The sequence below is a fragment of the Podarcis cretensis genome (assembly GCF_951804945.1).
Source record: "Podarcis cretensis genome assembly, chromosome: 7".
NCBI classification, from domain to species: domain Eukaryota; kingdom Metazoa; phylum Chordata; class Lepidosauria; order Squamata; family Lacertidae; genus Podarcis; species Podarcis cretensis.
Genome location: NC_137176.1, coordinates 34,559,400 through 34,587,101, shown reverse-complemented (window position 1 = coordinate 34,587,101; position 27,702 = coordinate 34,559,400). Strand labels below are relative to the sequence as shown.

At 42.5% G+C, this 27,702-nt stretch overlaps 3 protein-coding genes and 1 long non-coding RNA gene across 11 annotated transcripts in view; 2 read left to right on the top strand and 2 right to left on the bottom strand.

The window, feature by feature from the left end:
* The window catches only part of RIPOR2 (RHO family interacting cell polarization regulator 2), a 105,463-nt gene extending 91,010 nt beyond the window's left edge, over positions 1 to 14,453 (top strand). For all 5 annotated transcript variants that reach the window (XM_079983745.1, XM_079983741.1, XM_079983742.1 and 2 more), the window contains 10 exons: positions 1 to 66; positions 959 to 1,140; positions 2,766 to 2,934; positions 3,815 to 3,950; positions 4,833 to 4,994; positions 6,522 to 6,680; positions 8,060 to 8,265; positions 9,729 to 9,812; positions 11,758 to 11,848; positions 13,254 to 14,453. The exon at positions 1 to 66 is cut by the window's left edge and continues 621 nt beyond it. In XM_079983745.1, the coding sequence (XP_079839871.1) occupies positions 1 to 66; positions 959 to 1,140; positions 2,766 to 2,934; positions 3,815 to 3,950; positions 4,833 to 4,994; positions 6,522 to 6,680; positions 8,060 to 8,265; positions 9,729 to 9,812; positions 11,758 to 11,848; positions 13,254 to 13,354 (1,356 nt within the window). In that variant the 3' untranslated portion in view covers positions 13,355 to 14,453. The remainder of the gene's footprint in view (positions 67 to 958; positions 1,141 to 2,765; positions 2,935 to 3,814; positions 3,951 to 4,832; positions 4,995 to 6,521; positions 6,681 to 8,059; positions 8,266 to 9,728; positions 9,813 to 11,757; positions 11,849 to 13,253) is intronic.
* On the bottom strand, positions 13,468 to 15,442 carry LOC307220173. Its single transcript, XR_013840747.1, has 3 exons — positions 15,397 to 15,442; positions 14,834 to 14,898; positions 13,468 to 13,498 (listed from the first exon to the last, which is right to left on the bottom strand). It is a non-coding gene; the product is annotated as an uncharacterized lncRNA (long non-coding RNA).
* A 41-nt stretch (positions 15,443 to 15,483) lies between these two features.
* ARMH2 (armadillo like helical domain containing 2) lies at positions 15,484 to 16,889 on the top strand. Its single transcript, XM_079983846.1, has 2 exons — positions 15,484 to 15,813; positions 16,140 to 16,889. The coding sequence occupies exons 1-2, from the start codon at positions 15,615 to 15,617 to the stop codon at positions 16,613 to 16,615; spliced, it is 675 nt and encodes a 224-aa protein (XP_079839972.1). The 5' UTR covers positions 15,484 to 15,614; the 3' UTR covers positions 16,616 to 16,889.
* GMNN (geminin DNA replication inhibitor) lies at positions 16,822 to 26,794 on the bottom strand. 4 transcript variants are annotated; one of them, XM_079983842.1, is made up of 7 exons: positions 26,629 to 26,794; positions 24,386 to 24,458; positions 20,855 to 20,968; positions 20,386 to 20,518; positions 18,795 to 18,877; positions 18,605 to 18,715; positions 16,822 to 17,253 (listed from the first exon to the last, which is right to left on the bottom strand). In XM_079983842.1, the coding sequence occupies exons 2-7, from the start codon at positions 24,437 to 24,439 to the stop codon at positions 17,074 to 17,076; spliced, it is 675 nt and encodes a 224-aa protein (XP_079839968.1). In that variant the 5' UTR covers positions 24,440 to 24,458; positions 26,629 to 26,794; the 3' UTR covers positions 16,822 to 17,073. The 4 variants fall into 4 exon arrangements, with proteins under 4 accessions (XP_079839968.1, XP_079839970.1, XP_079839969.1 ...); XM_079983844.1 differs by having other exon boundaries at positions 20,386 to 20,515; XM_079983843.1 differs by having other exon boundaries at positions 20,855 to 20,965.
* Between the last annotated feature and the right edge of the window lie 908 nt (positions 26,795 to 27,702).

Here is a 27,702-nt window from a genome sequence, read left to right as displayed (position 1 = left end):
AAAGAACAATTTAAAGAATTTCAGGATTTGGACCAAGAAGTAACACACCTAGACGAAATCTTAAAAGTAAGTTGTCAGGCATCCTCGCTTTTAACTTTCTTGTATCTCTTGAATACTTTTGTTGTTGTTGTTGTTGTTGTTGTTGTTGTGACAGGCCTTGGCAGCTGTCTAATTTTTGATTAGTTAGTCACCTGAATGATTATCTGTATTTTTTTATTTAAATGATGTTTTCTGTTTTATAGTGTACACTGCCTTGTACACTATACGGTGGTATAGAAATGCAGTGGAACCTCGGTTTTCAAACGTAATCCGTTCTGGAAGACTGTTCCGAAACGTTCGAAAACCGATGCGCGAAGGGCGGTCTGCAAATTTATAGAGAAAACTGAGAAAAATACAGTGGTACTTCAGCGGAAGCCGTTCGACTTCCGAGGTGTGTTTGAAAATGGAAGCATTTACTTCCGGGTTTTCAGTGTTCAAGTTCTGAAACGCTCATCAACAGAGACAATCAAAAACTGAGGTACCACTGTAGCTTTATTCATAAATAAATTAAAAGTGAATACCATACATTTATGTGACTAAAATCAATGAGCACCCAGCTCACACAAGTAGACTACACCAATGGTAGAAAGTACCCCACAAATATACTAAATTTGTATATTCTATATTGACATATTATAAAAGATGTTATAATTAAAAACAAGTGTCAACAAAAAGTCATTTCATTGGTTGACAGACAACAACTTCCAGACAGCATAAAAATCTTCAAAGAGAAGATTTACGTCACATATTGTGAAAAACTGTATTGTTGAATCTGGTAGTTTCAGGAAGATGCAGATAATTTCTTCTTTGTTATTAAAAAAAGGTTTCTATGCTTTTTTGTTGCGGGTGGGGAGTGAGAATGTATGGATTCATCAGCTCCCTCATCCTCCACATATTCATTTTGCTTTTCTTGTTGCAGTGCAGACCAGCAATCAGTCACAGCAGGTCATCCAGCTTAAGCCTAACAGTTGAGAGTGCACTGGAAAGTTTTGATTTCCTCAACACCTCTGACTTTGAAGATGATGGTGGTACTGACGAGCTTTGCAATGGCGGTCGAGGCACTGACTGTGTATTCTCAGATACAGAAGTTGAGAAAAACAGGTACGGAAGCCAATATCTTGTACTTTTCTTACTTAAGCCCAAACTCTCGCACTTGTCCTTTCAGTCCTGGCGCGCACACATTGTTAAAGGAAGATTAAACTAAATATTGGGGTTTATAGATAAGTGATTTGCCTACAGAGCAATTATAATTAAGTTTAGAAGAACTGCTTACAGTGTTGCCTACATTTTATTTATGATTTTGCTGAAATGTCCCCAACTCCAGCTTAAAACAACAGCTGGTAGAGCATGAGACTCTTAATCTTAGGGTTATGGGTTCGAGCCACATGTTGGGGAAGAAGATTCCTGCATTTCAGGGGGTTGGACTAGATGACCCTTGTGGTCCCTTCCAGCTCTACAGTTTTATGAAACTAAGATTCTATGATACTTTTTAAAATCATCGAAATATCATCAAATGCAAAAAAAGCACCATTTTGTCATGCCATCACAAGCCTACCTGTGCTCTAGCTTCTCCTAATTCATACCCAAACAGAAAATAATTGTTTCTGAGTTGGCCATTAGAAGTGTGAACCTGCAGCAATCCATCTATTCTGATCAATGCAGGGTCAAGCCTAACAACAGCACTGTAGCAGAATGCCCTGGCTTGTCTCAAACTATCAATTGAATTCGTTCATATTTTTCCCAAAAAAAATATAGTCGAGCCCCCCACATGGTCTGAGGGATGGTGGACCGGCCCATGGCTGAGAAAGGTTGCTGACCCCTGGTGTAGATCCATTGAAATCAATAGGCATGAATAACTTAAGACCATTGGTTTCAATGGATCTACTTTGAGTAAGAGTTTGTTTCATAAAACCCATAGAGTCTTTGTTTAAGGTGGTTAAGGAACCTGATGTTGTTTGGATGAAGATCCTGAAAAGCCTGGTAGCATCCCTGCTGCTGCTTTAAAATAAGTCAGCACAATTATTAACACCCTTTAGCTTTTCTTAAATGCTCTATAATCCACCTTCCACTGAGAAATATTGGAACAATTGTTTAAAGAGTGAAACAATCATTCAAACATTGAGATTTGCATTATTCTGTAAATAAATAAATGGGAAACCTGAGTTCTGTGCCTGAAACACCTGATGAAATCATCACGTCTTCTGCTTCAACGACTTGTGGGTTGTTGTTTATTAATTTCTTGGCTGGCAATTAATCATGTGCTAGTAAAGCACTGACAGATTAAGACTTAATTGTATAACTTTTCAAAATCACTAATCTATAACCCAGTGAAATCTGCAAAACAGTTTGGCAAACCATGTTGTCAACCGATCAGGGTGGCTGGTGCATTTTAATTTATTTTTTTTAAGAAAGCAAGTTCTAATGAAGGCCGATTTCAAAGACTTCACAGCGAGAGCTCTTTACAAAAGGGGCATTGTTTGAGAGAAACAATTAGGCCACTGTGGAAGCCATATATCCTTTAAATGTGGACACTTACTTGGCACCGGCTACCTTGTGCCACTGCCAGTTTTGAGGTATGATGCTTTCATTAAAAGCCTTTTGGCCTTGTGAGGGCTTTCTGGTTACAGGTCGGTGCTTTCAACAATCCCTCTTTTGCATGGTGTTAGTCAAGTTGAGCCTGCATAAAAAGAAATCCAAACCACTCACTTACCTCCCAGCATGAACAGTTACAGGTCAGAACACCCAGAAGCCAGGGGGCATCTCAGCGAAGCATTGACAGAAGACACAGGAGTTGGTACCAGTGTCGCTGGAAGCCCTCTTCCGTTGACCACGGGGAACGAAAGCCTTGATATCACCATAGTCAAGCACTTACAGTACTGCACACAGCTTATTCAGGTACCTATAGTGGGGTGTTTTTTGGGGGGACCCCCTAAACCCTAGAAATTAAAAAATGTTAGGATTTTTATTATTTGGGATGTGAAGGGAGAAATACAAGCTGCAGAGGAATTCCTGGGCTAGGCCTTGCAAAAAACAAACCTGGGCAAGCTAGAGCCATTAAGAAACAATACAGGGCCATTGAGGGCTGTTGGCAATGCAAGAGAACTGTCTCCACCTCCCCTTGCCCTGAGGTGTGAGCAGACTGGGGGTTTGTAAAGTTGCTAGGGTAATTGGGTGTGAGGTGACAGGAAAAGAGTATTGAGCAAGGATTGCTGGGATCCATCTTGAGCAGGCTGGCTGCAGGCTGGCCGGGAAAAATGCCTTGAACTTCTCAGCTGCACTGCTGTGGGAGACAAACCCATCTTGAAATGACCATTCTATGAGATCTAGACTCCCTCCATACAGACTGAAGGTGTAAATAGAAATAGAAATAAACCATATTTCTTAATGCCACGTCAGTCTCCACTGTGTCTCAGTTCTCCAAAGGCCCACAGAACCTCTGTGAGTGCCTAGAACCCCATGGGCTCTTGCCACTGCTTGGCAGAGACGGGGAGGCACCCAACTTCTGATATATATAGTTGGGAGGGGATTGAAAACTTGGGATGATGGGGTGGAATATCTTGAAAGATGGCATGACTGGATGGAATCCTGAGCAGGACAACGTCACACTGCAAAACTTTGTTGCTGATCCCATCTATAGAATAAAATACTATTTTTGCTTGCTAAAATGCATATGCTTCTGCATTACACACACCAGCAGAATTAATGTAAGTTCTATCCAGAGAATTTAGTATACATAACATGCTAAAACTTTGCTCTTCTTTTGTTGTTTCACTAGCAAATTGTATTCTCCAGTAAAACTCCCTTTGTGACAAGAAACCTCCTTGATAAGCTGTCCCAGCAGGTTCTAGTGATTGAGAGTCTTGCAGAGATCAGTAATGAGAACACCGGGAACATCAGACCTGTAAGCGAAGGTAAGACCTGCCATGGAAAGTTTCCATTTTGAAAGGATGGATGCCTATTTAAATGTTCCTTAAGCATGGCGTGCAATACAATCCTGTATCCATTTATTCACAAGTATTTATTCAGGGTGTGTTGTTTTTAAAGTGTGTTCACGATAATTGGATTATTCATGTCCGCCAGGTCATTGAAACTGAACAGCCATATTTCTAAGGACTATAAAACAGATTAGCAGTTTCTGTTTCCCCTCCTACATGCATCATAGGCTTTAGCCATAGGTTAGGAAACAAAAATGTTGAAAACTGAAAGAAATTATTCATTTCAGAAGTGAAATGCATTTTCACAAACATTTCCTAGTGTATTATCGATGCATATCTCTGCCACCATGTGGGTTAGATTGAAGTTTGCTTCTTCCTTTTTTAAAAACAATGAGATATGAAATTCTTAAGAAACCAAACCCTTTGCCATAGTGCCTGGAAGTGCAGAAAAGCAATAGCCCTAGATTAAAGTCAGTTTCTGTTGTAAGCACATATAATCCAGTCAAGCTTGTGAGCCATTGATTTTCAATAGAAATGTACATGGTTAACCATGGAATCAATGGGATAAAGGTGCTTACATTGACCTGGATCCATGTCCAAAGTATACAAAGGGTGATTAGCAATTGAATTATGGTTATCCTTTTCAAATCAGAACAAATCTGCTTTTGCCTTTTAGATTTTTCACTCCGAAAAGCCAGTGCAACCCCTTATAATTTCAAATGAAATTGGCATTTTCAGTCCGTGTTCCTTCAGTGGGGCCTCTTAAGCTTTGCAAACATTCAGCTGTGATTAGAATATTTATCTTCCTTATACTGAAAGCAGTGACAATCTCTCTTTTGTGATCTTCTTTCCATTCAGCAATTCCAGAATTCCAGAAAAGGGTCTCTCTGCTTTCCTTCTGGAGTAAATGTACCAATCCTTCTGGGTTCTACCACGTCTCTGCTGACAAGATGATCAAACAACTGGATGCCATGTTCGCTACAACACTGAATGACGAGTGCCCAGGACTTGCAGAAACAGGTACAGTTTTCCAGTGTGTTTCTATAGTAGCAGCAGAGAGCATCCATCTCGCTGATGGTGTCTGCAAGAAATCTCTCCAGCAGAAATCATGGCTACTGACAGCTATATTAAGTCTTTCAAAGTTGCTTGCTGACATTAGCACACTGAAATATTTTGTTATATTTTCCAAAATGCAAAATGACTTAACCCAAACAAAGGGCTTTCGAAGCACAAATATTGATTTAGTTGATGATTTATATAAACTAGTGTATCCAGTCAGGCAAAAATTGCTACTCTGCTCCAGTGTTCCAGTTACTCATCTTTTGTTTTATAATACTTGCAGATAGATATGCTTTGTGTGCATTTTCCAGCAGATTCTGGAGAAATATAGGTTTCCCTTACAAAAGTAGCAAGCTCCTATTAATCCAAAAACCCATTAGCTGGCTCACAGCTGAGTTTTGGCCTACCAGAATGCCTTAGATCCTCTCAAATTGCCTATTGGCAAGCTGCAACAAAACATGTCTCTCCCGTATCAGTCTCTACAGCCACAGAAGGCACTGTAACTCTCCAATGGTTTAATTTCACAGTCCTCCATTGTCTCCCAAGAGACAGATACCACCAGGCTGGCATCATTGCATGGCCACACATTTAGCAATAACTGAGCTGTTGAATGTGGTACTTAATACTGTACTACTACTACTGCTGCTACAGGTTGATCAAATTGGGGGTCAAGTGGTGCTGTTGGTTACCTTTCCAAATCCTGCTCCTTCTACCCTCTACCTACCCCATGTCCACTGTTTTTTCTACGTTGAAGTTTATTCCATGAGGCTTTACTCTCATTTACAACACTCGGGCCTTTTTCTGTATGCTTGTAACTGTTGCCCACACCGCCTGTGTGCTACCACCTTTTTATTTGCTTCAAATCCCTCATAAAAACCCAACTTTTACGTAACGCATTTGCCTCAGTTCCTTAGTCCTCGTGCTCTGCTGTGACTTAGAGAGCAATCCTAAGCCCTGACCCACTGGCTGCAGGTAATTAAGATGGGACAGAGGTGCCTCTCTGCTGGTAGAGAGCAGCTCTGACCTGGGGGTGTGTCCACAGAAGAGGCGCGCATAAAGCACTCTTTGTTTCTACTGGTCATAGGTTAGGGTTGCCATGTTTCAAAAAGTGAAAATCCAGACACAAAAGTAGTTAAGCTTCACCCCACCACCACCAAAAAACCCTGAAAAATAATAATGAATTTTGAGTTAAGTAAATTTGCCAAAATCTATACTCCTGACATCCAGATTTTCCCAGGCATTTCAGTGATTCCTGCCCAGACACTGCTTCTGATGACTGAATCCCGGCCATGTCTGGGAAATTCTGGATGTGTGGCAGCCCTGTCATGAGTGCCAGTAGCAGGGTGATGGTAGGCTCTGTTGCACTAGGGAAGGAATGTGAATCAAAAGCAACATCCGCATTCACTGTACCAGGACTTGCAAACTTATTAAATCAGCACAGTGCCTCCTAGAATTTTAATCTGCTTTTTTTTATCTTGTCACACACAGTGTTCAAAACCTTGGTATCACATATCTTGGACCGAGCAGAGCCTGTCCTCTCCTCTAGTCTGTCCTTGGAAATCATAACAGTTTTCCAGTATTACAACTATTTTGCCAACAAAAATGTCCACGATCTGGCAAATTATTTGCTTCAGCTTGCAAGAGAAGGTAAGGATGATCATACAGTTTCCTAGGGAAGGTTATCTTTTTTTTAAAAAAAAAAAAAAGTACAGCATGAAATAATTCCATTTACTGCTCCAAAGAATCCAGGAGTATGTTTTAAGTTAAGATTCACAATGCACACATGAACGGTGTGTTTTGAACTAAGGCAAAAATGACACCTTTTGATCCTACAGCTGGGGAAAATCTGAAGATCAAATCATAGGCTCTCCCTGAATAGCAAGATCTGCTACGTGTTAATTCGCATACACATTCACACACAAACACATAACTTCTATTAGCCGAGAGTCTTGAAGCTATTGTGAATGATGTAATGTAAAGTCTGTTTTAGTGGAAGGATGATAGCTTGGTAGTAGAACACATAATGTCCCAGGGTCGATCTCAGCATTTCAAGACAGGTCAGCGAAAGAGTGCAATGCAAAACTCAGCCAAGCAGTATACATTACACTGAGTTAGATGGACCAATAGTTAGGCCAGCTTCCTGTGTAAACTCTGCAGTTTGCCACAAGGTGTCCCATATCAAAGATGCCAGCAAAACAAACTGGATGGTTGAAGAAAGTAAGATGACTGTTAAACTAATTTTGACTTATGGAGGCTGCTGGAAAAACTCATGGTTGATCCAGTTCCTCAGATATTCCTTAAAATTTTCTGTGTTCAGGTTGTTGTTTTTTATAAAAAAAGAAGAGCACTTTTGGAGATGAATGAAAGTGGAATTCTAACCAGTAGCACAGTGAAAAGCAGCAAGCTTTCCAGTGCCCTGTCCAATGAGCTGCAAAAGAATTGGGCTAAAGGACAAGCACTGGACACTTGATTTAAAAAAAAAAAGGTTGGGGGATTTTTTAATAATCTACATGCAATAGAATTAACAACTGCAAACAAATTTGGGAAGTATATTTATGCTCTGTATTGATTCTCCCTCCTCTGCCATCAGTCCCTTTTACCACTGAATTTCTGGCTATGAGCTTTAAAGACCAACATGTTGTCCGCTCCAAGTGGACGCAGTGACACCTAGAGTGCCTCCTCCCTCATTATGTGGATGAAGTTGCCAGACTTCCTGGTAGCAGTTGGTAGTGATTTGGACACTGCCTTCCAATGAAGGCAATTCACAAACTGATTCTAGACTTTGCCGTTACCATATGGGGTAGCTTAAACACATGCGAAAGCTTGGACACCTGTTGCTGGGAATCACAAGCTCTCAGGTCCTGCTTGCAGGCATTCAATAACCACCTGGTTGGCTATGACCATGAGACCAGGATGCTGAACTAGGTGGGCCTGTGACATGATCTTACGTACGTATGTTGTCACTGTCTTTGTGTGGTGAACCTAAGCATGCCCTAACTTAGAGGGACATTCTTGTTCCGTTTCAGCCTTAATGGTGCAGACTCTACAGTCCTTAAGAGATGAAAAGTTCTTGCAGAATAAAGCCACTTTAACCTCCTTCAGCCTCCCACCTCAGCAAGAAGTACTGAAATCCTTGGCTCTCCTCCTCCTGACTGAAAACAAAAGGGAGACCCATGAGGCTGTGGCATCCTTGTTGTCAGCTGCAGCAGAAGACAAGGACTTCAGGGAAAAGGTAGGTGTGATTGGAAACGGTAACAAAATTATGAGTACAGTGGTACCTCGGTTTACATATGCTTCAGGTTACATACACTTCAGGTTACAGACTCCGCTAACCCAGAAATAGTGCTTCAGGTTAAGAACTTTGCTTCAGGATGAGAACAGAAATCGTGATCCGGCGGCACGGTGGCAGCGGGAGGCCCCATTAGCTAAAGTGGTGCTTCAGGTTAAGAACAGTTTCTGGTTAAGTACGGACCTCTGGAACGAATTAAGTACTTAACCCGAGGTACCACTGTACTGGGGTAGAGCTGTTAGATTTCAGCTAGGGCATTTCTCTGAGGCTATTAAGGCTTCATGGCGGGAGGGAACGTTCTAGCTAGACAGGGTGGTCTAACATTTCATATCAAGTGGGCCACAAGAGTACTTCAACCCAGAACCCCATGCTACTTTGTTGTATGGCAGGGGGAAGCAAGACCAAAATCTGATGCGTCACCCCCAGCCCTCATGCTGCCTTCCCAAAGCTAAGTGAGGCACCAGGCTCTGGGAAAGAGGTGTTAGTCTCTGGCAGGGCCCTAGAAGCCTCCCACCTCCTTCCCAAAGGTGGGAAAGTGCCAGTTAGGCTATGGGAAGGAGGATGGAGGACTCCAGGACCCTCTCAGAGCTCTCACACCTCCTTCCTAAAGCTCCATGCCTTGCTTACCTGGCTTTGAGAAGGCAGCAGAAAGAGGGGCCTCCAATGTTGCTGAGGACCGGACCACCCTGAGTTAGGAAGTGGGGTTGGGACTATAGGACTGTTTAGCCCCAGTTCCAAGCAGCAGCATGTAGAGAAACAGCATCTCTCCCTATATACCAGTAACCCCAGCTGGGATAGCTCAGTCGGTAGAGCATGACACTCTTACTCTCAGGGTCGTGGGGGTCAAGCCCCACATTGGGCAAAAGAGACCTTTGTTGCAAGGAGTTGGACTTAGATGTCCCTCAGGGTCCCTTCCAACTCTATGACCCTCTACACCCTGGGAAGCACTGCTTCAGGTATTGCATTGATTCATTGTGAGTTTGGATTAGGGCCCCGGTGTAAAGGTATTCAGGCTTTTTACCTCTGTTTTTGATTTTGGATTGCATTAGTTAGGTGATGGGTTTGCTATAATTGTTGTTAATTCTAATTTATCTTGGTTTTATAGTTTTGAATTGGAATAAGTAAGCTGCATGCACTACACATATGCCAATAATTCCAATAATTTGGAATGGCCCCTGGAGCACATAATCTGCTTTAGTTACTCCTTCAGATAGGGAACCACATGTTGCTGAACTGCAATGCCCTTCATCCTTCAACATTGCTCATACTGGGTGGGACAGAGTTGGAGTCCAACAACGTATGGAGGACTGCTGGTTCTCAATCTTTGCCTTAAGTGCTGCCTTAAGTCTTTCTGTGAGATGCAGTTGTAGCTTCCTCTTCATTGCTTCCCTCTTCCCCCCCCCCAGGCTTTAATTTATTACTGCGAAACCCTTGCACAGCCCAGCCTCCACCTGCAGAAGGCAGCTTGTCTGGCCCTGAAATGCCTCCAGGTAAAGTTTGCCTTCTTTTCTTTCCCAGGCACAACAAAAGGTCAAGCAATAGCAAGGGTTTCAATAGCCCCTCTTGAGCAAACAGCAAAAATCAGAGTCTTGTTCTTCTGCATTAGCCATCCTGATATTACTTTGCAAAAGTGAGGAGGATTTTTTTTTTTTGCACGAGTAATTTAGAACCTTGAAGTATCTCCAGGATGAGAAGTGTAAACTGTGCATGAGAGCTCTTGCCCCTTTAAGAGGTGCACAGACTTAACTTATAATCAGAAAACTAATGCTTACGCAGTAGAACAACAACTGGAGGACACTGGAAAATGGGGAAGGGGGGCTTTGCCAGTGCAGTAGCACCAAGTTCTGCCATTGCACCTACATTTGGACTAGGATCTGTTTAAATTGCTATCATGTTGTGGTTTTTGTACTTCCAAACAAAACCACCACATAGATTGTAGCACCATTTGAGTTCACAAGAAGTACTGGGGCAGAGCAATTGCACCAGTGATGGTGGGCGGGGTGGTGTGTGTGTGTGGCAGATCCACTGCTATTTCCCAAGCCCTGCTGGGTCAAGGCAGCCAGGGCAGAAAGTGATGATGGTGGTGGGAAACCAGTTGTTTTTCCTCCTCTCCCACTGCCTACATAACTGCTGGCCTAGCTTCCAGCTCTGTTTGGGAAGAGGTTGTTGGAAGAATGAAAATGCTGAGTATCCTGAGGCAGTGGCGGAGCTGGGTGCTCTGGCACCCAGAGCAGCACACATGTCACGGGGGCAAGGACGATCCTCCCAAGGGGCAGGGTGATCTGCCCATGGGGCCGATTGGCACAGCTGTGGGATCCTCCCTGGGGGCCGATCTTGGCATGGGAGTGCGCTGAATGTTAACTCCTTCAGGCTGAAGGGGGTGACATTCAGAGTGCGCCCCCAAGCCTACAGCAAGCCGGGGGAAGGGGGAGTGCCGCAGCAGCTGCTTTGCCACTTGCCACTCACTGGACTTGGGGGCATTGTGCCGAATGTCACCCCCCTTCAGGATGACACCCAGGGTGGCCCACACCCCCACACCCCTTCCTACACTCCTGTTCTGAGGTTCCTCAGCCCCCCCCCAATATTCTCCAAACACTCCCCATTTTAGGACTCACTAGTGGTGGAGCACTACCTATAGGATATCCGAGACTATAGCATTGCACCCTAAACTTCGCTTAACCTATGGTGCATTGCCTAATCTCAGGGAAGACAGAATTAAGAGCAAGTCATGAAATGACCAAAAAAACAACCCCTCCCTACATAGAAATTTGCCTGCATACACCCAAATCAGCTGTAGAATGCCATTGTAATACAGAATTAACTGAAGATTTTTAGTAATAACCTTTTAGTTATGACAAGTGTGGCTCTTGTAGCACAGTGGTAGTTTAGTAGTAATAAATCTATCGTTGTGAATAATAGTCATTTTAAGAGTGTTTGTTCATAATGCAATAAGGTACATAAGACAGTAAGACAAAAGTTAACAAAGCTCCTGAAAGAGAACCTAGGACCTGCAACAGCATTTCCTGCGTGGATCCAGCTGACGTGAGCTGTTTATCTTTTCCTTGACTGTTTCGTGCATCTTCAGTTTCATGCCACAAGCGCTACCAAAATGTATCAGGTGTCTCCCAATGGAGGGAGCAGATCCACACGATATTTCATTTTGCATGTGGCTCTGCTGTCCCCACTGAAATTACGTAGTGAGGAAAGTCATATGTGGATAAAAGCCCTCCTCTGTTGCACTCTGTGGGTGCATCAGACAACACATGTGGGATTCTGGATTTGAGCTCTGGGCTTCTGCAAAGAAATTGCAAAGTCCAGATGAGTTCATAAAATGTTTCACACAGATTTGAACAACTGGACAGAGAATCGGTGATTATCATAAACCATTTGGAACGAGAATAGAAAATAATTAATTTGTTTTTGTTTTTGGTATAGGCAACTGAAAGTATTAAAATGCTAGTCACGCTTTGCCAGTCTGACAATGAAGAGATCAGGAAGATAGCCTCTGAAACCCTTCTTTCTCTTGGTAGGTTGACTAACTTTATGCCATTCCTCTATTAAAAAATAAATAAATGTGAGAGTAAAAGCAAACTGATGAAAAAATGGGACAAAAGCAGAGAGTGGGGTGTGGGTAATAGAAGAGCAATGACAAAGAGAAACTAGGAAGCAGTAGCAAAGTACTGGTGATTCCCAAACTCTTATTTCTCCATAACATCTGAATCAGGAGAGGCAGTTAAAGCCCTCAATCAGTGGCTGGATGCAATGGTGGGCTGGACTGAGCAGTCAATGAACTCAGCTTGGACCCTAGGAAGACAGGGGTGGGTGGGTGGCTCCTACGTGTGGGAGATAGATCTGTCACCTGTTCTGACTGGCGTTGCACTCCCTCTGAAGGAGCAAGTCCGCAGTCATCTGTGGCTAGGGGTGCTTTCTACAAGCTGTGGCTACTATGCCCGTTGTTACTGTTCCTGGACCACAGTAGCCTGACCACAGTGACCCACGCATTGGTAACATCAAGACTTGATTACTGTAGCACACTTTATGTGGGGCCACTCTTGCATCTGGTTCAGGAGCTGTAGCTGGTGCAGAACACAGCAGCCAAACAGCTCACAGGAGCAAGTTACTGGCAATGTGTTTACTCCTCTGCTGAGATGTGCCCTGGTTGCCAATTTGCTTCTGAGCTAGCTTCTTTTGCTAATTCTCAAAGCCCCCCAAAAAACCCTTGGGCTCAAAGTACCTTAAAGACCATAAGATCCCTTATGCTCCATCTAATCACCGAGATCCTCTGATGGGGCACTTCTTCCACACCCAAGGTTGGTCAGCCTTTATTAGGGACTGAGCCTTTACTGTGGCAGGCTCTGCTCTGCAGAACTCCCTGCCCATCTTTTAGGCATCTCCTAAAAGCAATGCTGGTCAGACAGGCCTTTGCAATGCAAATTTCTTTTTCCCAACCAACATTTATTGCTTTTTTAATAGACGTTTTTATTGCTCCAGCTGTTTTGTATGGTATATACCTCTTTGTTGGGGTCTGCAAAAGTGGAACTTTACAAATATTTAAATCCATAAATTTGCAGCCACTGAACAACAGCACCTAACCTTCCCTTAATGCAGTGGTTCTCAAAGGGTGTGGCAGGAAAGAATGGCAAGCATGGCAGGAAGATTCAAGGACAATCGGTATACTGTTTCGGGAATAATTCATGTTCTTACGTAGCTGCATTGTTTTATATTTTCTGGATGTCCCATGATCATGTTATAAAGTAGTTGTGTTCTATGTTATAAATCAAGCACTGCTAGTTGTTTCTTTTTGTTTTCCAGTGTATTTATCAATTTTCAAAAAATTGGTGTGGCACAAGCATATTTTTATTCTGAAAGTGTGGCCTGGAGAACCTCTGCGTTCATGTAACATTTGCCTTCTCTCATTTTTCTCTGCTCAGGAGAAGATGGACGGTTGGCATATGAGCAGCTAGATAAATTCCCTCGTGAATTTGTTAAGGTTGGTGTACGACGTGGGACTGAGGTAGCCACAGCCTTTTAAGAGTTTAATCTGCATATTAACACAACAGCTTCAGAGGCTGGTCTTCTTTAACCACAACGGTGCTGTAGCTGAACTGAAAGAAGATTCACAGGTGTTCGAAGAAGAAGAATGAATTTGAGGGCTGTTACTGGCTTCGCTCTCTAACTTATAATGAAAACAGCGATTTGTCAAAGATTGCAGTTGCTTTGCTTTTGAGTGAAACTAGGTCACTGCCATACAGTCAGCCTCGGCAAATACAACAAAAGTTTTGTAATCATAAATGAGGCATTTTAAATTGTATATGGTGGGTTTTCTGTGGATATAATTGCATCAGTTTAAAACTTTGTGATGCTTCCTCTAAATCGGTGGAAAGGAAAAAGCAAACTGAGTAGGACTTTTTTAACAGCAGTTATGACTCCCATCTGTGCTGTGCCTCAGTTGCCTTCAAGTATCTCCTGCCTTGTTTTTGTTCTTAGTAGCACCATTTAGTATGAACAATCTTCAGATGACAGGCCTGACTCTGGAAACAGCTGGATGCAAACTTCAGGTTTCAGTAATTCTCTGACTCATTTCCTATTTCCATTCTTGCTCTTTTCTGGCTTCCAGTAATGACCTCTGATAAATCCCAAATGATTTTTTAAAATAAAAACAAAGACTCTCAAGCAGTCGTGCAGGTTGTATAAAACAAACAGGTGTTTTCCTTTTTTCCAGAAAGGGCATATGGCCACATTATACTTTTACATGAAAACACCGAGATTTAATCTTCCTTTCCCCTTCCTTGACATTTCAAAAAAGAATGAGGTTTTGTGCATTTATAGCTGGGAGCTACAATGATTTCAATGTAAAAGAGAACAAGTGGTGGAGATCTCTGGGACTACTTCAAATTGAGTTGTTCACACACTCTCCCTATCTGCAACAATCAAGGTGACAGACAGCATGCTATGATGCTAGTTTTCTTAGAAGTAAATCCCAGTGTGCAATGGTGGTTACTCCCAAGTTAGTATGCATGGGTTGTAACTTGAAGGTGTTTTATTGAAGTGGCTCATAGCTCTTCAACCATTGGGCACTCCTCCTAGGAGACATACAGATTGTGAAGTGCTGATTGTTGGTTTTTTAAAAATAAATCTAACAGAAGTCTTTTCCCCCTTTTTTGCCAAAATGCATTGGCAAGCCAGTATTCTTAATTGTTAATGTTGTAACACTGTATATACCTGTATATTATAAATTATAAATATTCTCTGATTAAAAGCTGTACAGTCACTCAAAGGTTTTACTGAAGGGGGAAAGTCTCTTTTATGAAATGTGAAATAAGTAATTGTGCTCTGGTTTTTACAGCACATTGCTGCCACAAGCCTACAGTCTTTCATTGTCGTCTTTTGTATTGATTTTTGGCTTACATTTGCCTTCTAGGTTTGTGGTATTTGTACTTCTCATATATACTGCTCCTGTTTAAGTTATAATAAAGATTATTTTTGAATTACTAAATAGCCTTGTTTTTACTTTGGTCGACTTATTTCTTCCACCAGTGCTAGACCTGGACTTCCAGCTTGATCAAGATGGTAGTTCTGAGAAAAAAACAGCAAGTAACCTCAAATGACAATATGTCCAGGTATCCTGTACACTGTCACCCAAGCTTTGTTTGCCTATAAATATGTCAGAAGAGCTGGCAAAAAGCATGTTTCAGCACTAGGGAGAAAGCACTGCAAAACTGCCTCCCTTCTGAGTTTTTAAAGCTACAGCAAAGATCTGCAAGTACACCTGGAAGTCTAAGTGGGCTGCCTGCGGACAGTTGCTGAATTACCTCCAGGAAACTTTGCAGAGGAACTAGCCCTTCTGCAGTTTGTTGGGAAGATGGTGGTAGAGGTGGTGTTTGGATTTGCCAGCCTCCACCGCTGGTCAGGTAAGGGAAAATAGCTCTATCTGTAAGAAGGTATGAGCAACAATAAAGTATCGGTTGTGGAGGGAAACAAGTTTCTTTACAAAGATAATTTAGACCCATGGGGCAGAAGGATGAATCTCATTTTTTAAAAAATGTGAAAATATAACTTATTGGCTTAACCCACCACCAACCGCAGGATAGAATAGCTAAGAATCTACGTAAGTATGACATCACACTATCTCCATTTTCCATTCTATTTACTGCACTCATTGCCTAGTTACCAGCTCTGTGGGCTTGCGAGTCAAATGTGAATCAATACTTCAGTCTCCCAACACTTCCCTGTGGGTAAAGTGAAATACAGCTTTAGAAAGACATTTTTCCTGAAACAAGTCTTCAGGCAATATGGGAAGCAAGTTTAGCAAACTAGCAGCCTGGTATAACAAGCATATCAAGCATGAGAGGGAACCTGCAATCAAGCTCATAGACCCTGTCTTTCACCACCATAAAATCAAAACCTACGGGATTGAGCTGAGAGATCCAGAGCTGCCCCTGGAGGACAGAGCCACAGCTGCATGCTATATTGGACTTCTAACTTACACAGGTATGCATGTAAATAGACAACAGCTGCCAGTTTGAGAAAAATGTATTGTGCCCAACTAAGTTATAGTTGGGCTAGGCCCATTAAAATGAAGAGACCAAAGTTAATTGTGTCCTAGTCCAAGTAGAAACAACACTAGATACGACTGAGTAAATGTGTGGTAAAATTGTAAGTATGTTTAATAGCTCAAGTGTCAGTATTCAAGGGACTCCATCTCATGGCTAGGAAATCTCTCAATTTACATTAGGCATGAAAAACGGACAAATATTCAGGCATAGCAGTCTTCCAGAATATTAGTGAAATAATCAGTAACATGTCTTCCTTTGCAGGTGGTGTCAATGCTGCTTTGCTTGCATCAGAATACATTCAGGATATGATTAATATTTTGCTTATGCCAGATACTTCTGGGGAAGTGAGGACCTATGTATTAAAAGGGTTGTGTGGCATTTGCTACCTAAGCTACTTAAACCAAAATGAAGCCAAAGACAGACATCTTATGGAAATTCTCCTTGCTTATCTGGATGAAGATGAAGACCCGGAAGATGACGACCCTCTAGATATAATCACTATGAAGCTCTGGGTTTGCTACCTTATGACGGTTGTCTGCTGTAACAACATCCCTTATCTCAGGTTATTTAATGAAGTGGGTGGCCAAAAGCTACGTAAAAGTCTGGAGGCCCTGTCTAAGTTGGAATGGTTTAGCTGGCCGCAAAACTATGCCAAGTTAATGCTATCGCTTCTAGCCTACCAAGAACAGATAAAAGAATCACTAACAGGTAGAGCTAAGAAATCCAGCTTACAGTAAAAGTGCCAGGTGGTAAATGGTGTTTAGGGAAGTATCCAGAAATACTAAGTAAATTACTGGTTGGGGCTGACATATAGCATATGTACTACACTTCTGTTCTCAAAGGTTTAAAGGGGGAGGGAACTATTATTCCATTTCTATTACCTCTTAAATAGCTGGCTTAGACTTGCAACATATGTTCTAAAGTACAGCATTTTACAACTGTGTAATCTGTGCAGAGAAGTTTATTTGGCAGTTCCACATACATGAATAAAAAACTATTTACAAATTGAAATACATAGTATTCCCATTTAATCAAGTAACCAGATGAAGTCTAACACTTCCATTATACTTCCACCGCTGCAAAACCCACCCTTTGAAATTTCAAATGAATCTTTAGATTTCAAAGGATTCTACTCTTCCCCACCCCAGACATGACACACGGGCAGTTCATTTTCCCTTTCAGAGGCCCAATACTTTCAGAGATTACTTGTTTCATTTGTCAGCAGATCTGTAGAATTCCTCGAGAGCTGTGAAGGTTCCCCTTCAGTTTCTCCATCTAAATCCTCCTCAGTAGAATCACTTTCCTCATATGCAATTTCTTCCAGGTCTAGATTTTTCAGTGTCTCTAGACTTTCTGGTGCCTGTCCAGTTAGTCGCTAGAGAGGTATGATGAGACATTAGTGATACTGTCAGAACAGTGGTAGAATTTAGCTTTTGAAGCCAAGTAATATATTATACAGCAGTTAACTTTTTTAGAGATATTACACCATCACTACATGCTTTATACAACAATTTGCAAAGCACCTTGCACATTCTCCTAATAACATTATCTTACATGGCGGTAAGAATTATCATCTTACTGCAAATCTTCGGGGGTGGGAGGGAAGGGAGATATTGCAAAGACAAGATGTGAATTACTGACATAAAATACAGGATTCTGTGCTGTTAGACCTGGTTGAGATGAAGTAAAAAAAGTTCACATTGTCTCAACCAGGTCTAACAAGTCACAGAATCCTACATTTTATTTTTGGATATACAACTTTAACCTACAGAGAAGTGTACAGTATATTCAATTTTGACTTTATAGTCACTTTCTCTAGAGACTACCTCAGAAAATAATTTTGAGGCAAGGCTGGAAGAGTCCTAGCACATGACCTCCAAACTTCAGATTAGAGAAGATCTCTGCAAAGCACAAACCCCAACACTGATGTTACTTGTGTACAAGCTACAAGTATCAGCTGTTAGGTTATCAGCTGAAATATATGACCTAAAAACTGGTGCCTACATTTAAAAAGGGGAAAGCTAAGTAGAACACAATACAATTCACATTTGACATTTTGCTTTTATATCAACACCAGATTGGACTTCTTACACAAGATGGCAAAGCACTTTGAACCACTAACTGTTTATCAGAAGCATCTTCTCCAAGAGATATTTTATAAGCATAATGTTATAACAACGGTGAAAAAAGCACAAACCAAGAAAAGGATTCATGTTCCAAGATATCCTGCTTTTAGACTTTAGATCAGGATGCACAAGATTAGGGGTAGGCAACCTAAGGCCTGGGGGCCGGATGCGGCCCAATCGTCTGCTCAATCTGACCCACAGATGGTCCGGGAATCAGCGTGTTTTTACATGAGTAGAATGTGTGTTTTTATTTAAAATGCATCTCTGGGTTATTTGTGGGACATAGGAATTTGTTCATTTCCCCCCAAAAAATATAGTCCGGCCCACCACATGGTCTGAGGGATGACGGACCAGCCTACAGCTGAAAAAGGTTGCTGACCCCTGCACAAGATCTTTGTGAGATCGATCAAAATAACACATTTTGTCTGGGTTTATCAACAGGGCACTTGAGCATATGTTCCACCACCCACATTAGTTCACCATTTACTCTGTTTTTGCAAAGTAGCCCCAATAATAGATGGTGACAATCCCTCATGCAAGATTAGACAAGATGCCGAATACAGTTCGAGAATATTGCTGTTTACCATCACTGTAGCTTACCTCAATCATATTTGCCATATATTGTACATGGCTGGCTAGCTCTGCAAGCTCTTCATTTTCTTCTTTTAGACAAGCAATTTCACCATCTTTTAATTCAATTTCCTTATGGAGCTAGGGGGAAAAGCAGTCAGAGTTTAAGCATCAATGGTAGTGAAAAGCTGATACTTTTGCTGATACTACATAAAATTACCTTTTCATTTTCTTGCAACACCTCATACAGAGCTTTCCTCCTCTCCTCAGCCAATTCCTTCCAATACCGAGATGAAGGATTGCCTGCAAAGAAATTAAGGATTTTAAAGTCCCCATGTGCATATCATAGAAAACCACTGTTAATGGTTTACTGTGAACATGCAGACAGGTTCTGCTTGCTCCTCCTAGTGTGAGCAATAAGCCATGATCCTTGGTTTTTGCATTCTGTCTGAACCAGAGTTTATGCTTTATTTGCTCAAATCAACCACAAATGGCCAGAGCAAATGTTGGCTTTACAGTGTAGTTTGTTTGGAATGAAAAAATGCAATCCCCAGTTCAGACATAATGCCTTATAAGCCAAGGATCATCACTGATTGCTCCCACTGTGGGGAGCAAAGTAGGAGCCATCTGTACATTCATGACAAGCCATTAGCTATAGCTTACTGTGGCATACAAATGCAACAACAAAGGTTGTGGATCATGCTTTGCATGCACACGGTTGAAGGTTCAATCCTTGGAATCTCCAGGTAGGGTTTGGAATGTCCCATCAGAAGCACAGGGAAACTGCTGCCAGTCAGTGGAACTTGATGGAACAATATAGAACGTGATGGACCAATGGCCTGACTCAGGCAGCTTCCTATGTTCCTAGGACTGCAAACTATGATATTCAAAATTTGATCTCTAGGACTCCCTTCCCGTACTTTTGACTCAAGTCTTATTACTATTAAGGAAATATATAGCCAACTTTTCCACTGCAGAAACACTCAGGCAGCTTACAGTTACTAAAACCATCCACACACAAAAAAATACAGCATTAAAGCAGAGACAGGAGCAGCAAATCATGACTTAAACATAAGAATTGCTGCTGATCAAGCTGCTTATCTCCATGCTTCCTTTTGATTAGACTAAGCCTGCTCAACTAGCTAAGAGTATTGGTGGGCCCAATACATGATGTGTCAAGTCAAATGCCATCTGCAAAGGTAGTGTGGCACTATTACTAAGTGAATCTTCATTTCAATACAGTGCAGCAGTTAAGTGCTTTCCATATTCTGCCAAACTCGCCCAAGTTTGTCAAAGCAGAAACAAAAACCTATGCATGCAAGAATCTGCATTTGAGCAACCACACTGAGAAGTGCGTACCATACTATTTTCTGTAGGTTCACACTTGCTTATCACTGGCAAAGTATCGAGAGGGAAAGAAAGAAGCAGAGGAGAGGAACAGAAGCAGAAAATGTTTTGCCCTATTTTCATCCCCTTTTTAGTCTATTTGACCCACCAGTCCATTTTCTTCATATTTACCATATGTTACACAGTTCCAGCACAGCAACATAAAAGGAAACCAGACAAATTCATAAAGGATAAAACCTGTCAATGGCTACTAGTCAAGTTGCGTATATGCTACCCTCCAGATTCAGACACAGAATACTTCTAAATACCAGTTGGAAAGGCCATTGCCTTCATGCAAGACTAGATAGATCTTGGGTCATATCCAGCAGAGCTCTTTCACCAAGGCAATTCATGTTTACATATACCTTCCAGCTCAGCACTTATTAGAAGATTGTCACTGCTTTTTTTCTTAAGAAGCAACATACCTTTTACTGTAAGATCAGAAGCCTGAACTCCTCTTACAGTTCTGTATTCTGTTTCAACAGCAACTTCTGGTTTGGAAGCCTTTGAGGTAAGCTGATCACTCCAAAGTTTCCTCTTGATTGAAGATTTGGCCTGCTGAGAGTTTTATTAGTTGAGAATTCCAAGCAGGCATGTCTTAACAAGCCATTCTTCCCACCTACTCAGTTAACTGTAAAACTATATTCCCACTTGTCATCTGGTGCAAAGTTTTAGGGATTCAATGACTGAAGATGGATCTTCGGGTGCATTCAACATAGCATTCAAACCCATTGGTACATGCAAGCCCATATATTGTGTAGACTAGCAATCAAATTGTATATTATCAATGAAAATTAACAGAACAGGCAAATTTCAGCTTAACTGTCAGCTCACTTAAGCTTTCTAGCTTCCAAAAATATATTGCTAAGATTGCATTCCAGCAGCAGTACATACCTCCTTTGCCCTTCCAACAAGACAACCTGTAATAGATGGCTGTATCATCTTAAGGGTCTGTCTTTGTGATGTGCAATTTTTATTGCTTGTAGAACTATTGCTTGCAGAAGCCTGCTTTGAAAAGAACACATTCAGTGAATCTACTTCACCTAGAATTGAAGGTTGTCAATTCAAAATTTTCAAGAAAGCTTGTCTTGACATTTAAGGGTTACATACATTTCAGTTACATGCAGTAAATCCAGAAACTGGATCTCACATGATGTTCAACACAAGTTTTGCATCTTAAATACTGGCTTTTGAACTTTGTCTTAACTGCAGGCCTGAATTTCTGCTTAATCTCATTTCACCAATAAGGAGTATTGAGAGCACCTGAGACACACACATTTTTACATGACAAAAAAATTACTTGAGTGCACCTTTCCTTTGATTTGTACTGGGTGCCTAGTTGCTTTGCCTGAGACATAACACACTGATCCAGCCAGGGTATTGTTTTGGAGGAACAAAATGTCTATCACCTTCCTTGTCATATGTAAATACCCATTTCCTGCATTAGTTCTTTTTTTTAAAAAAATGTTACACTGCCACCATGAGATAGCAAACAATGGTAGATAATCAAACAAGGATAGCAGGAACATAATGTCATACTAGCGTGAGAAAGTTAGCGATTCACACTGTACTTCACATGGCAAGAGCTCACTTTTCCCACGGTAAAGTTTCTACTGCCAATTAGCTTTACTATTGAACTAAAAGGACAAATGCCAGGTACTCTGGGAACCAGCACTGTGCTACACTTCAAATAATACCTACTGCTGTTGAAGTAGCCAATGAATATTTTTGACAACTGCAGCCTATCACTTGCTTGGATTAACCTATTACTTTTAATATTTTATGTTTAACGAGGTAGTGCCTTCTGAACAGCAAAACCAGACAGCAAGTACAAATTTAACTATGGAGGTTGGCAAAGTGGAGGGAGGGGGAGAGAAGTGAGCAGCAGGGTCAAGAACAGATGGGTGTGAAGCCAACATCCCAACAACCCCCTTTATCGCTACACAGTTTAGATTCCCTCTTCAGTTTCCTTTATTCTACCAGAATGAGCAGCATCACTCTTCAGTAAGAATCCACAAATTAGCTTGCTGTGGAAACCACGATGAGTATTCCTCCCACTTTAGCAATTATGACCTTAAGTGCAGCAGAACATGCCTCCCTGGGCCAAAATATGATCCAAACACCTTTATAGGGAAAGGTGACAAGGACAAGCTAAAAGACGGGTGCAAGGTAGGCGATTTACACCTACAGTTGTATTGTGCTTTAAAGATGCTACAAGCACCTCCTTAGCCTCCTATGAGAGAATGGGTCTCATCTCTGACATGTCAATCTGTCTTGTATCAAGCTACATCCCGTGTCTAGACTGACTAGCAGCACCTCCACACTGTTTCAAACAGCAAGCTTTTCCAGCCCTACCTGGAATCAAGTCTGGGACCTTCTGCATACAAATCTTACGATTTACCACACAGCTATAGCCCCTTCAAGCATGTGAAGGGGATGAGCAATTCAACCACCTGTGTATTGCAACTTTGTACTAGTTACAAGGAACATAGGGTATGGTTCCTCTTTGTTGGCTTGGCTGCCAAGCAATATGCCTTGTAGAACTGAAAGCACAGAACATCCATCACTCAGAGGGCATACGATCTTTACACACAACTATGAGATCAGGGATGCGGGTGGCGCTGTGGGTAAAAGCCTCAGTGCCTAGGACTTGCCAATCGAAAGGTCGGTGGTTCGAATCCCCACGGTGGGATGCGCTCCCGTTGCTTGGTCCCAGCGCCTGCCAACCTAGCAGTTTGAAAGCACCCCCGGGTGCAAGTAGATAAAAAGGGACCGCTTACTGGCGGGAAGGTAAACGGCGTTTCCGTGTGCTGCGCTGGCTCACCAGATGCAGCTTTGTCACGCCGGCCACGTGACCCGGAAGTGTCTCCAGACAGCGCTGGCCCCCGGCCTCTTAAGTGAGATGGGCGCACAACCCTAGAGTCGGACACGACTGGCCCGTACGGGCAGGGGTACCTTTACCTTTATGAGCAGATCACATTTTAAGACACTAGGACAGAGGTTTTCAACCTTTTTGAGTCCACGGCTCCCTTGACCAAATACATTCTTTCTCCCTTGACCAAATACTTTATTTCTGTGGCACCCTTGTGGGGCTCAGGAGCCTAGTTACGTCATCCCTTGCCTGCAGAGCTGGCAGCCTCTCATGCTTTCTCAAACACCCTCCCTTGTGGAATGCTCCCTCAGCCTCCTCTCCTCTCTCATTGGGAGTCCTCTGGGCAGCTTCTGCCGCTGCTCCTAGCCAGCCCCAGAGGCACCATTAGCCTGGGGAGCTTGTAGCCAGGGTTGCTGCAACAAACAGCTGTGCAAGCCTTTAGGAGGCAGAGATGTGAGGGCATCAGAGAAGGAGGGGAAGGGAAGAGGGACAGAGGCCAGTGTTGCTCGTGGTACCCTTGACCATCATTTAAGGCAACCAACGGTGCCACAGCACATTGATTGAAAATCACTGCTCTAGGGCAAGACACACATAATGTCTGTACATGTTTAAGTACTGGCCAAGACATATTATCCAAAACATCTGAATTAATAGCACCTAATTATTATTAACAGGTGCTTCCTCTCTTACCGTATTTTCATACCTTTCATTCTCCAATTAAACAAAAACAGTATTATGAATGCAACATTTTATAGCCTCTGCCATAGAATCCTTCAAATCCCTTGGCAAGGCTACCACATTACTGTACAGTGGTACATCGGTTTAAAAACAGTCCGGTTTAAGAATGATTCGGTCTACAAACTCTGCAAAACCGGAAATAGTGTCCCGGTTTGAGAACTTTACCTCGGTCTAAGAACGGAATCCGAACGGTGGAAGGGCACTGCTGGCGGGAGGCCTCATTAGGGAAAGCACGCCTCAGTTTAAGAATGGACTTCCGGAACGGATTAAGTTCATAAACCAAGGTACACTGTACATCAAACTTCCTTGTTATAACTCAATTAGGTTCAGTCTCATATATAAAACACAAATCCTGGTGACAATAAGCAAGGCAGTAGCATAGACTGTCGTGCTGCAGAGGTATCTGTGGTAGGTTCTAGGCCAGGCTTCCTCAACCTCATCCCTCCAGATGTTTTTGGCCTACAATTCCCATGATCCCTAGCTAGCAGGACCAGTGGTCAGGGATGATGGGAATTGTAGTCTCAAAACATCTGGAGGGCCGAGGTTGGAGAAGCCTGTTCTTGGCAATATTTGATCTATACAGTTCTGAAGACAATTTTGAATACATATTGCAAGTAACATATGATAAGGGCTCCTATGCTGTAGGAATCATGTGATTAATTTGAAGCTGGTTATGCACTGAACCCATTGAACAGATCTTCAGTCTTGGTCTATTTATAAGAAGAAGTACAAGCTTAATATCTATGAACTCTATGAAAATAGCGCTGTATACACATCACCACTTCTCATTACACCTTGGCAAGTATCAATATTACCTTTGTAGCAAGGGGCTTCTCAACATCCAGTTTCTGTTTCATCCTAGAATTCATTGTCTGCTTTCAAGTAGTCCTATATGGGCATAAAATGTACAAGCAGCACATTAAAGTAAGCAGGGATGTCCAGTGCAGCCACAAATCAAAAGAGTTCATACATTACGTCTGGATGGTTCTCTCCCAATTCCTGAAAGCAGTTTCAAACCTCCGTTTAACTCTGGGTTTAAAAGCCATAAAGCAAACTGAGCTTACAATCATCTGCATAGCCCTCAGAGTTATGGTTCGCTAACAGCAGTTTTTATCTACCAAGCGAATACCAGAAGAGATATTTTTTCCTAACTTTGAAGTTCACCTTAACACCTTATAACTTCCAGTCATAATAGCAGAACCAGCAATTTCAATATCACAAGCAGCTACTCCATATGACTAAACTGAGGCATGGGAGAAAAGGAAAGCAGGGACACCATATTTCCATTCCAGCTGATTGTTATAATGCTAGAATGATTAATCTGAGCTAAGAAATGTGTCCTTATGATAGCCCTGTGATGCCTCAGCTTTACATGGCAAAGGTTTCATTGCTTATATTTTGAAAAGTGCACATACATAAATCTCACAGTTTAGCCGACCACATTTCTGAGTCGGAAGGCAATGAGTATTAAGACTCTTGTGTTACAGCATAACCCTGAGCCTGTATTATCACCAACTGGGACCCTCTCTTTTACAATGTCAAAATAGCAAACTTGTATATGGAAGTAATGTGTTAAACATGGGCAAAGTGCTAGAACTGTCCTATGGAAAGGACCTCTAAACATTCCATAAGTAGCAAAGCTGGTCCATTATTCAAAGATCTTATGTTCTAACTACAGTGATTTTATGTGTCTCCATTTCGTTTAGCATTTCAATGTTCCAAAGCACTAAAGACAAATTGCAATTGTGATTACAGAGTTTTATTCCTATGCTATCCTCTTCCACTTTATTTACCACTACTGGTTTCATATGCACAATCTCCACTGCACCTGCAAGAATAAGAAGGCAAACTAACAGTAAAGGATGGTTAAAACATAGCAAGTAGTAGTTTATCTTCAATAAATGCTCTCAAATGTGCACCTTATATGTTATTTTATGCTCTAAAAGAGAGACAAGGCAATAGACAATTCTGACCTGGCCACAACCTAATTCAACTTTTAATATTGCAGTTAAATCCCTGAAGAGCCTTGAAAGCTGTAAAAGGTACCCCTCTTGCACTATATGCAAGAATGAAGGCAATTTCTAATCACACCCAAACAGCACATATTCCTTCCTTCTGAAGCTAATATAGTGGTACCTTGGTTTATGAACTTAATCCATTCCTGAAGTCCGTTCTTAAACCGAATCTGTTCTTAAACATTTATCTGTAGTAGTTTATGTGGCTGTCAGTTTGTGAAAATATCCAGAGCACTTGAACAGCTGGAATATGGGTTTTTTAAGTGCAGGCTAGGTAAGTGCTGCATTTGGTACCAAGACCACTATTCTTATAATAGGAAATAACTCAGGAAAGAGTTAAAGCAGCCCACATATGGTTTAGCATCTGTAGCTTTCCCCTCAGACATGGAAGCCTGCAATATCATATGCAGCTGTAGATCTTTTAAAAAAATAATCAAGTAGTCCTTGCCAAACCCATGAAAAGATAACTTGTGTGTCTCTCGCAGCCACACCAGATTCCTTTCAGCAGGAGCTCGGCCTGTTCTGAAGGGTAGCTCCAAAAATGAAATGTGCATGTTCACTCTGTGCATGTCAATGAATACTGAGGGCCTCTGGTTGTGCTCCCTCACCAAAAGCAAGGAAAGGTCTTCCACGTGGAAAGGCGCAAACTTCCACACTGCCCCCAAAGTTGCATTGCTGAGCTCGGGGTCCCTTCTCGTTTCAAACAAGTGTGTGGGGAAGCTCCTTCGCGCGTCGAGTCGGGTCACAGATGCAGGCGAGGTTCTCAAACCATAATAACCAAGCACAAGCCACAGCACCACGAGCACTAGCTCCTCTATGAAGAACCGGGGGGGGGGGGGGAGCCTTCCCTGCTTTAGAAATGGCTGACATCACCATATACTTAAAGCACCTTCAACTCCATCGCCCCCACAACCTGGGAACTGTAGTTCACCCCCCCCAGCTACAACTCCCACCCCCCTTCACGAACTACAGTTCCCAGCGTTGGTGGAGGGGTGCGTGCGTGTGGCCCCTCAGGATAACGACTCTCTCGCCCCTGGACTCACCCGCCTCGATGCTCGCTCAGCTGCCCGCGCGACCAAGACTCCCGGCGGCCACCGCTGCCCGCCTTTTTTTTCCTCGCACGTTAATCCCGCGCGCTCGCTTGAACAAGGAAAAGCCTTCCTTTCTCGCGCGCGCGCGCAGCCGTAAAAATATATCGCGGCGTCGGGTGTGCGGGCGAGCGTCGTTGCGTCAGGCGGGCTCTCCGCCAGTACCCTGTCCTCCGGCGAACAGTTTCTAGCCAATCACGTTCGGGGGGTTGGGGCGAAGCCGCAGCCAATGGTTGCTTCCGGCGTTTCCTTTGAGCCGCCCCACCACCCGCGCGCGTTAGCGGCATAACAAGCTGTTAGGAGGAGCTTTGGGGTTGGGTTGTTTTTTTTAAAAGTGGGGGCAGTGGGAGGCCGTCTAAGGCGGAGCAAAGGAGAGCGTGGCTTATAGCCACAAACCTAAGCTCTGCTGAGTTCAGTGGGGCTTACTCCTGAGTAAAGGGAGCTATCATGCTTACCTGAAAGCCCCATTGAACTGACTGCAATCCTGTGCATAATTGCTCAGAAGTAAGTGGCAGTGGATTGCAGTTAGTCCTCAGTCATTTCAGCAGGGCTTACTCCCAAGTAAATGGGTTCCATACCTGCATCAGAATAATAGAACTTTTGTTTTAAATGTTTACAAACTCAGGAGAAAATCACGTTTTTGTATGAACCGAGTGAGGAAGAGCATGAGCTCCTATATCTATGCTGGGTTTCTTGTTGACACGCTGCTTCCCCATCACAGCTACACAAATCCCAGATCCCTGAATTGTTTTCTATGGGAACAGGCATTTCATCAGGGAAGATGAGTAAAAAAAATAAAAACGAAAGGTTGAAAACCAAACTAAAAGCCCAACCTTTTTGGACCAGTGGGCCCATTTTGAATTTGAGAAAGTCATGTGGGCGTCATTCACAAAATGGCTGTTATAGGGGATCTTGGCATAACATCACATGGCTGCTGTGGGTTGCCTGGCATAACACAAAAACAGTGCACAATCATCACTCTACCACCAGCCTGTCAACCTCACACTTACCACGGGAAGTCAGTTATGT

Coding starts and splice junctions, on each gene's coding strand:
- ARMH2 (XM_079983846.1), top strand. CDS start 15,615: ATGGGAAGCAAGTTTAGCAAACTAGCAGCCTGGTATAACAAGCATATC. Junction 15,814..16,139: donor TGGACTTCTAACTTACACAG/GTATGCATGTAA, acceptor CTTCCTTTGCAG/GTGGTGTCAATGCTGCTTTG.
- GMNN (XM_079983842.1), bottom strand. CDS start 24,439: ATGAATTCTAGGATGAAACAGAAACTGGATGTTGAGAAGCCCCTTGCT. Junction 20,969..24,385: donor AGAAGCCCCTTGCTACAAAG/GTAATATTGATA, acceptor TTCTTTTCAAAG/CAGGCTTCTGCAAGCAATAG. Junction 18,878..20,385: donor TTCTGATCTTACAGTAAAAG/GTATGTTGCTTC, acceptor ATTTCTTTGCAG/GCAATCCTTCATCTCGGTAT.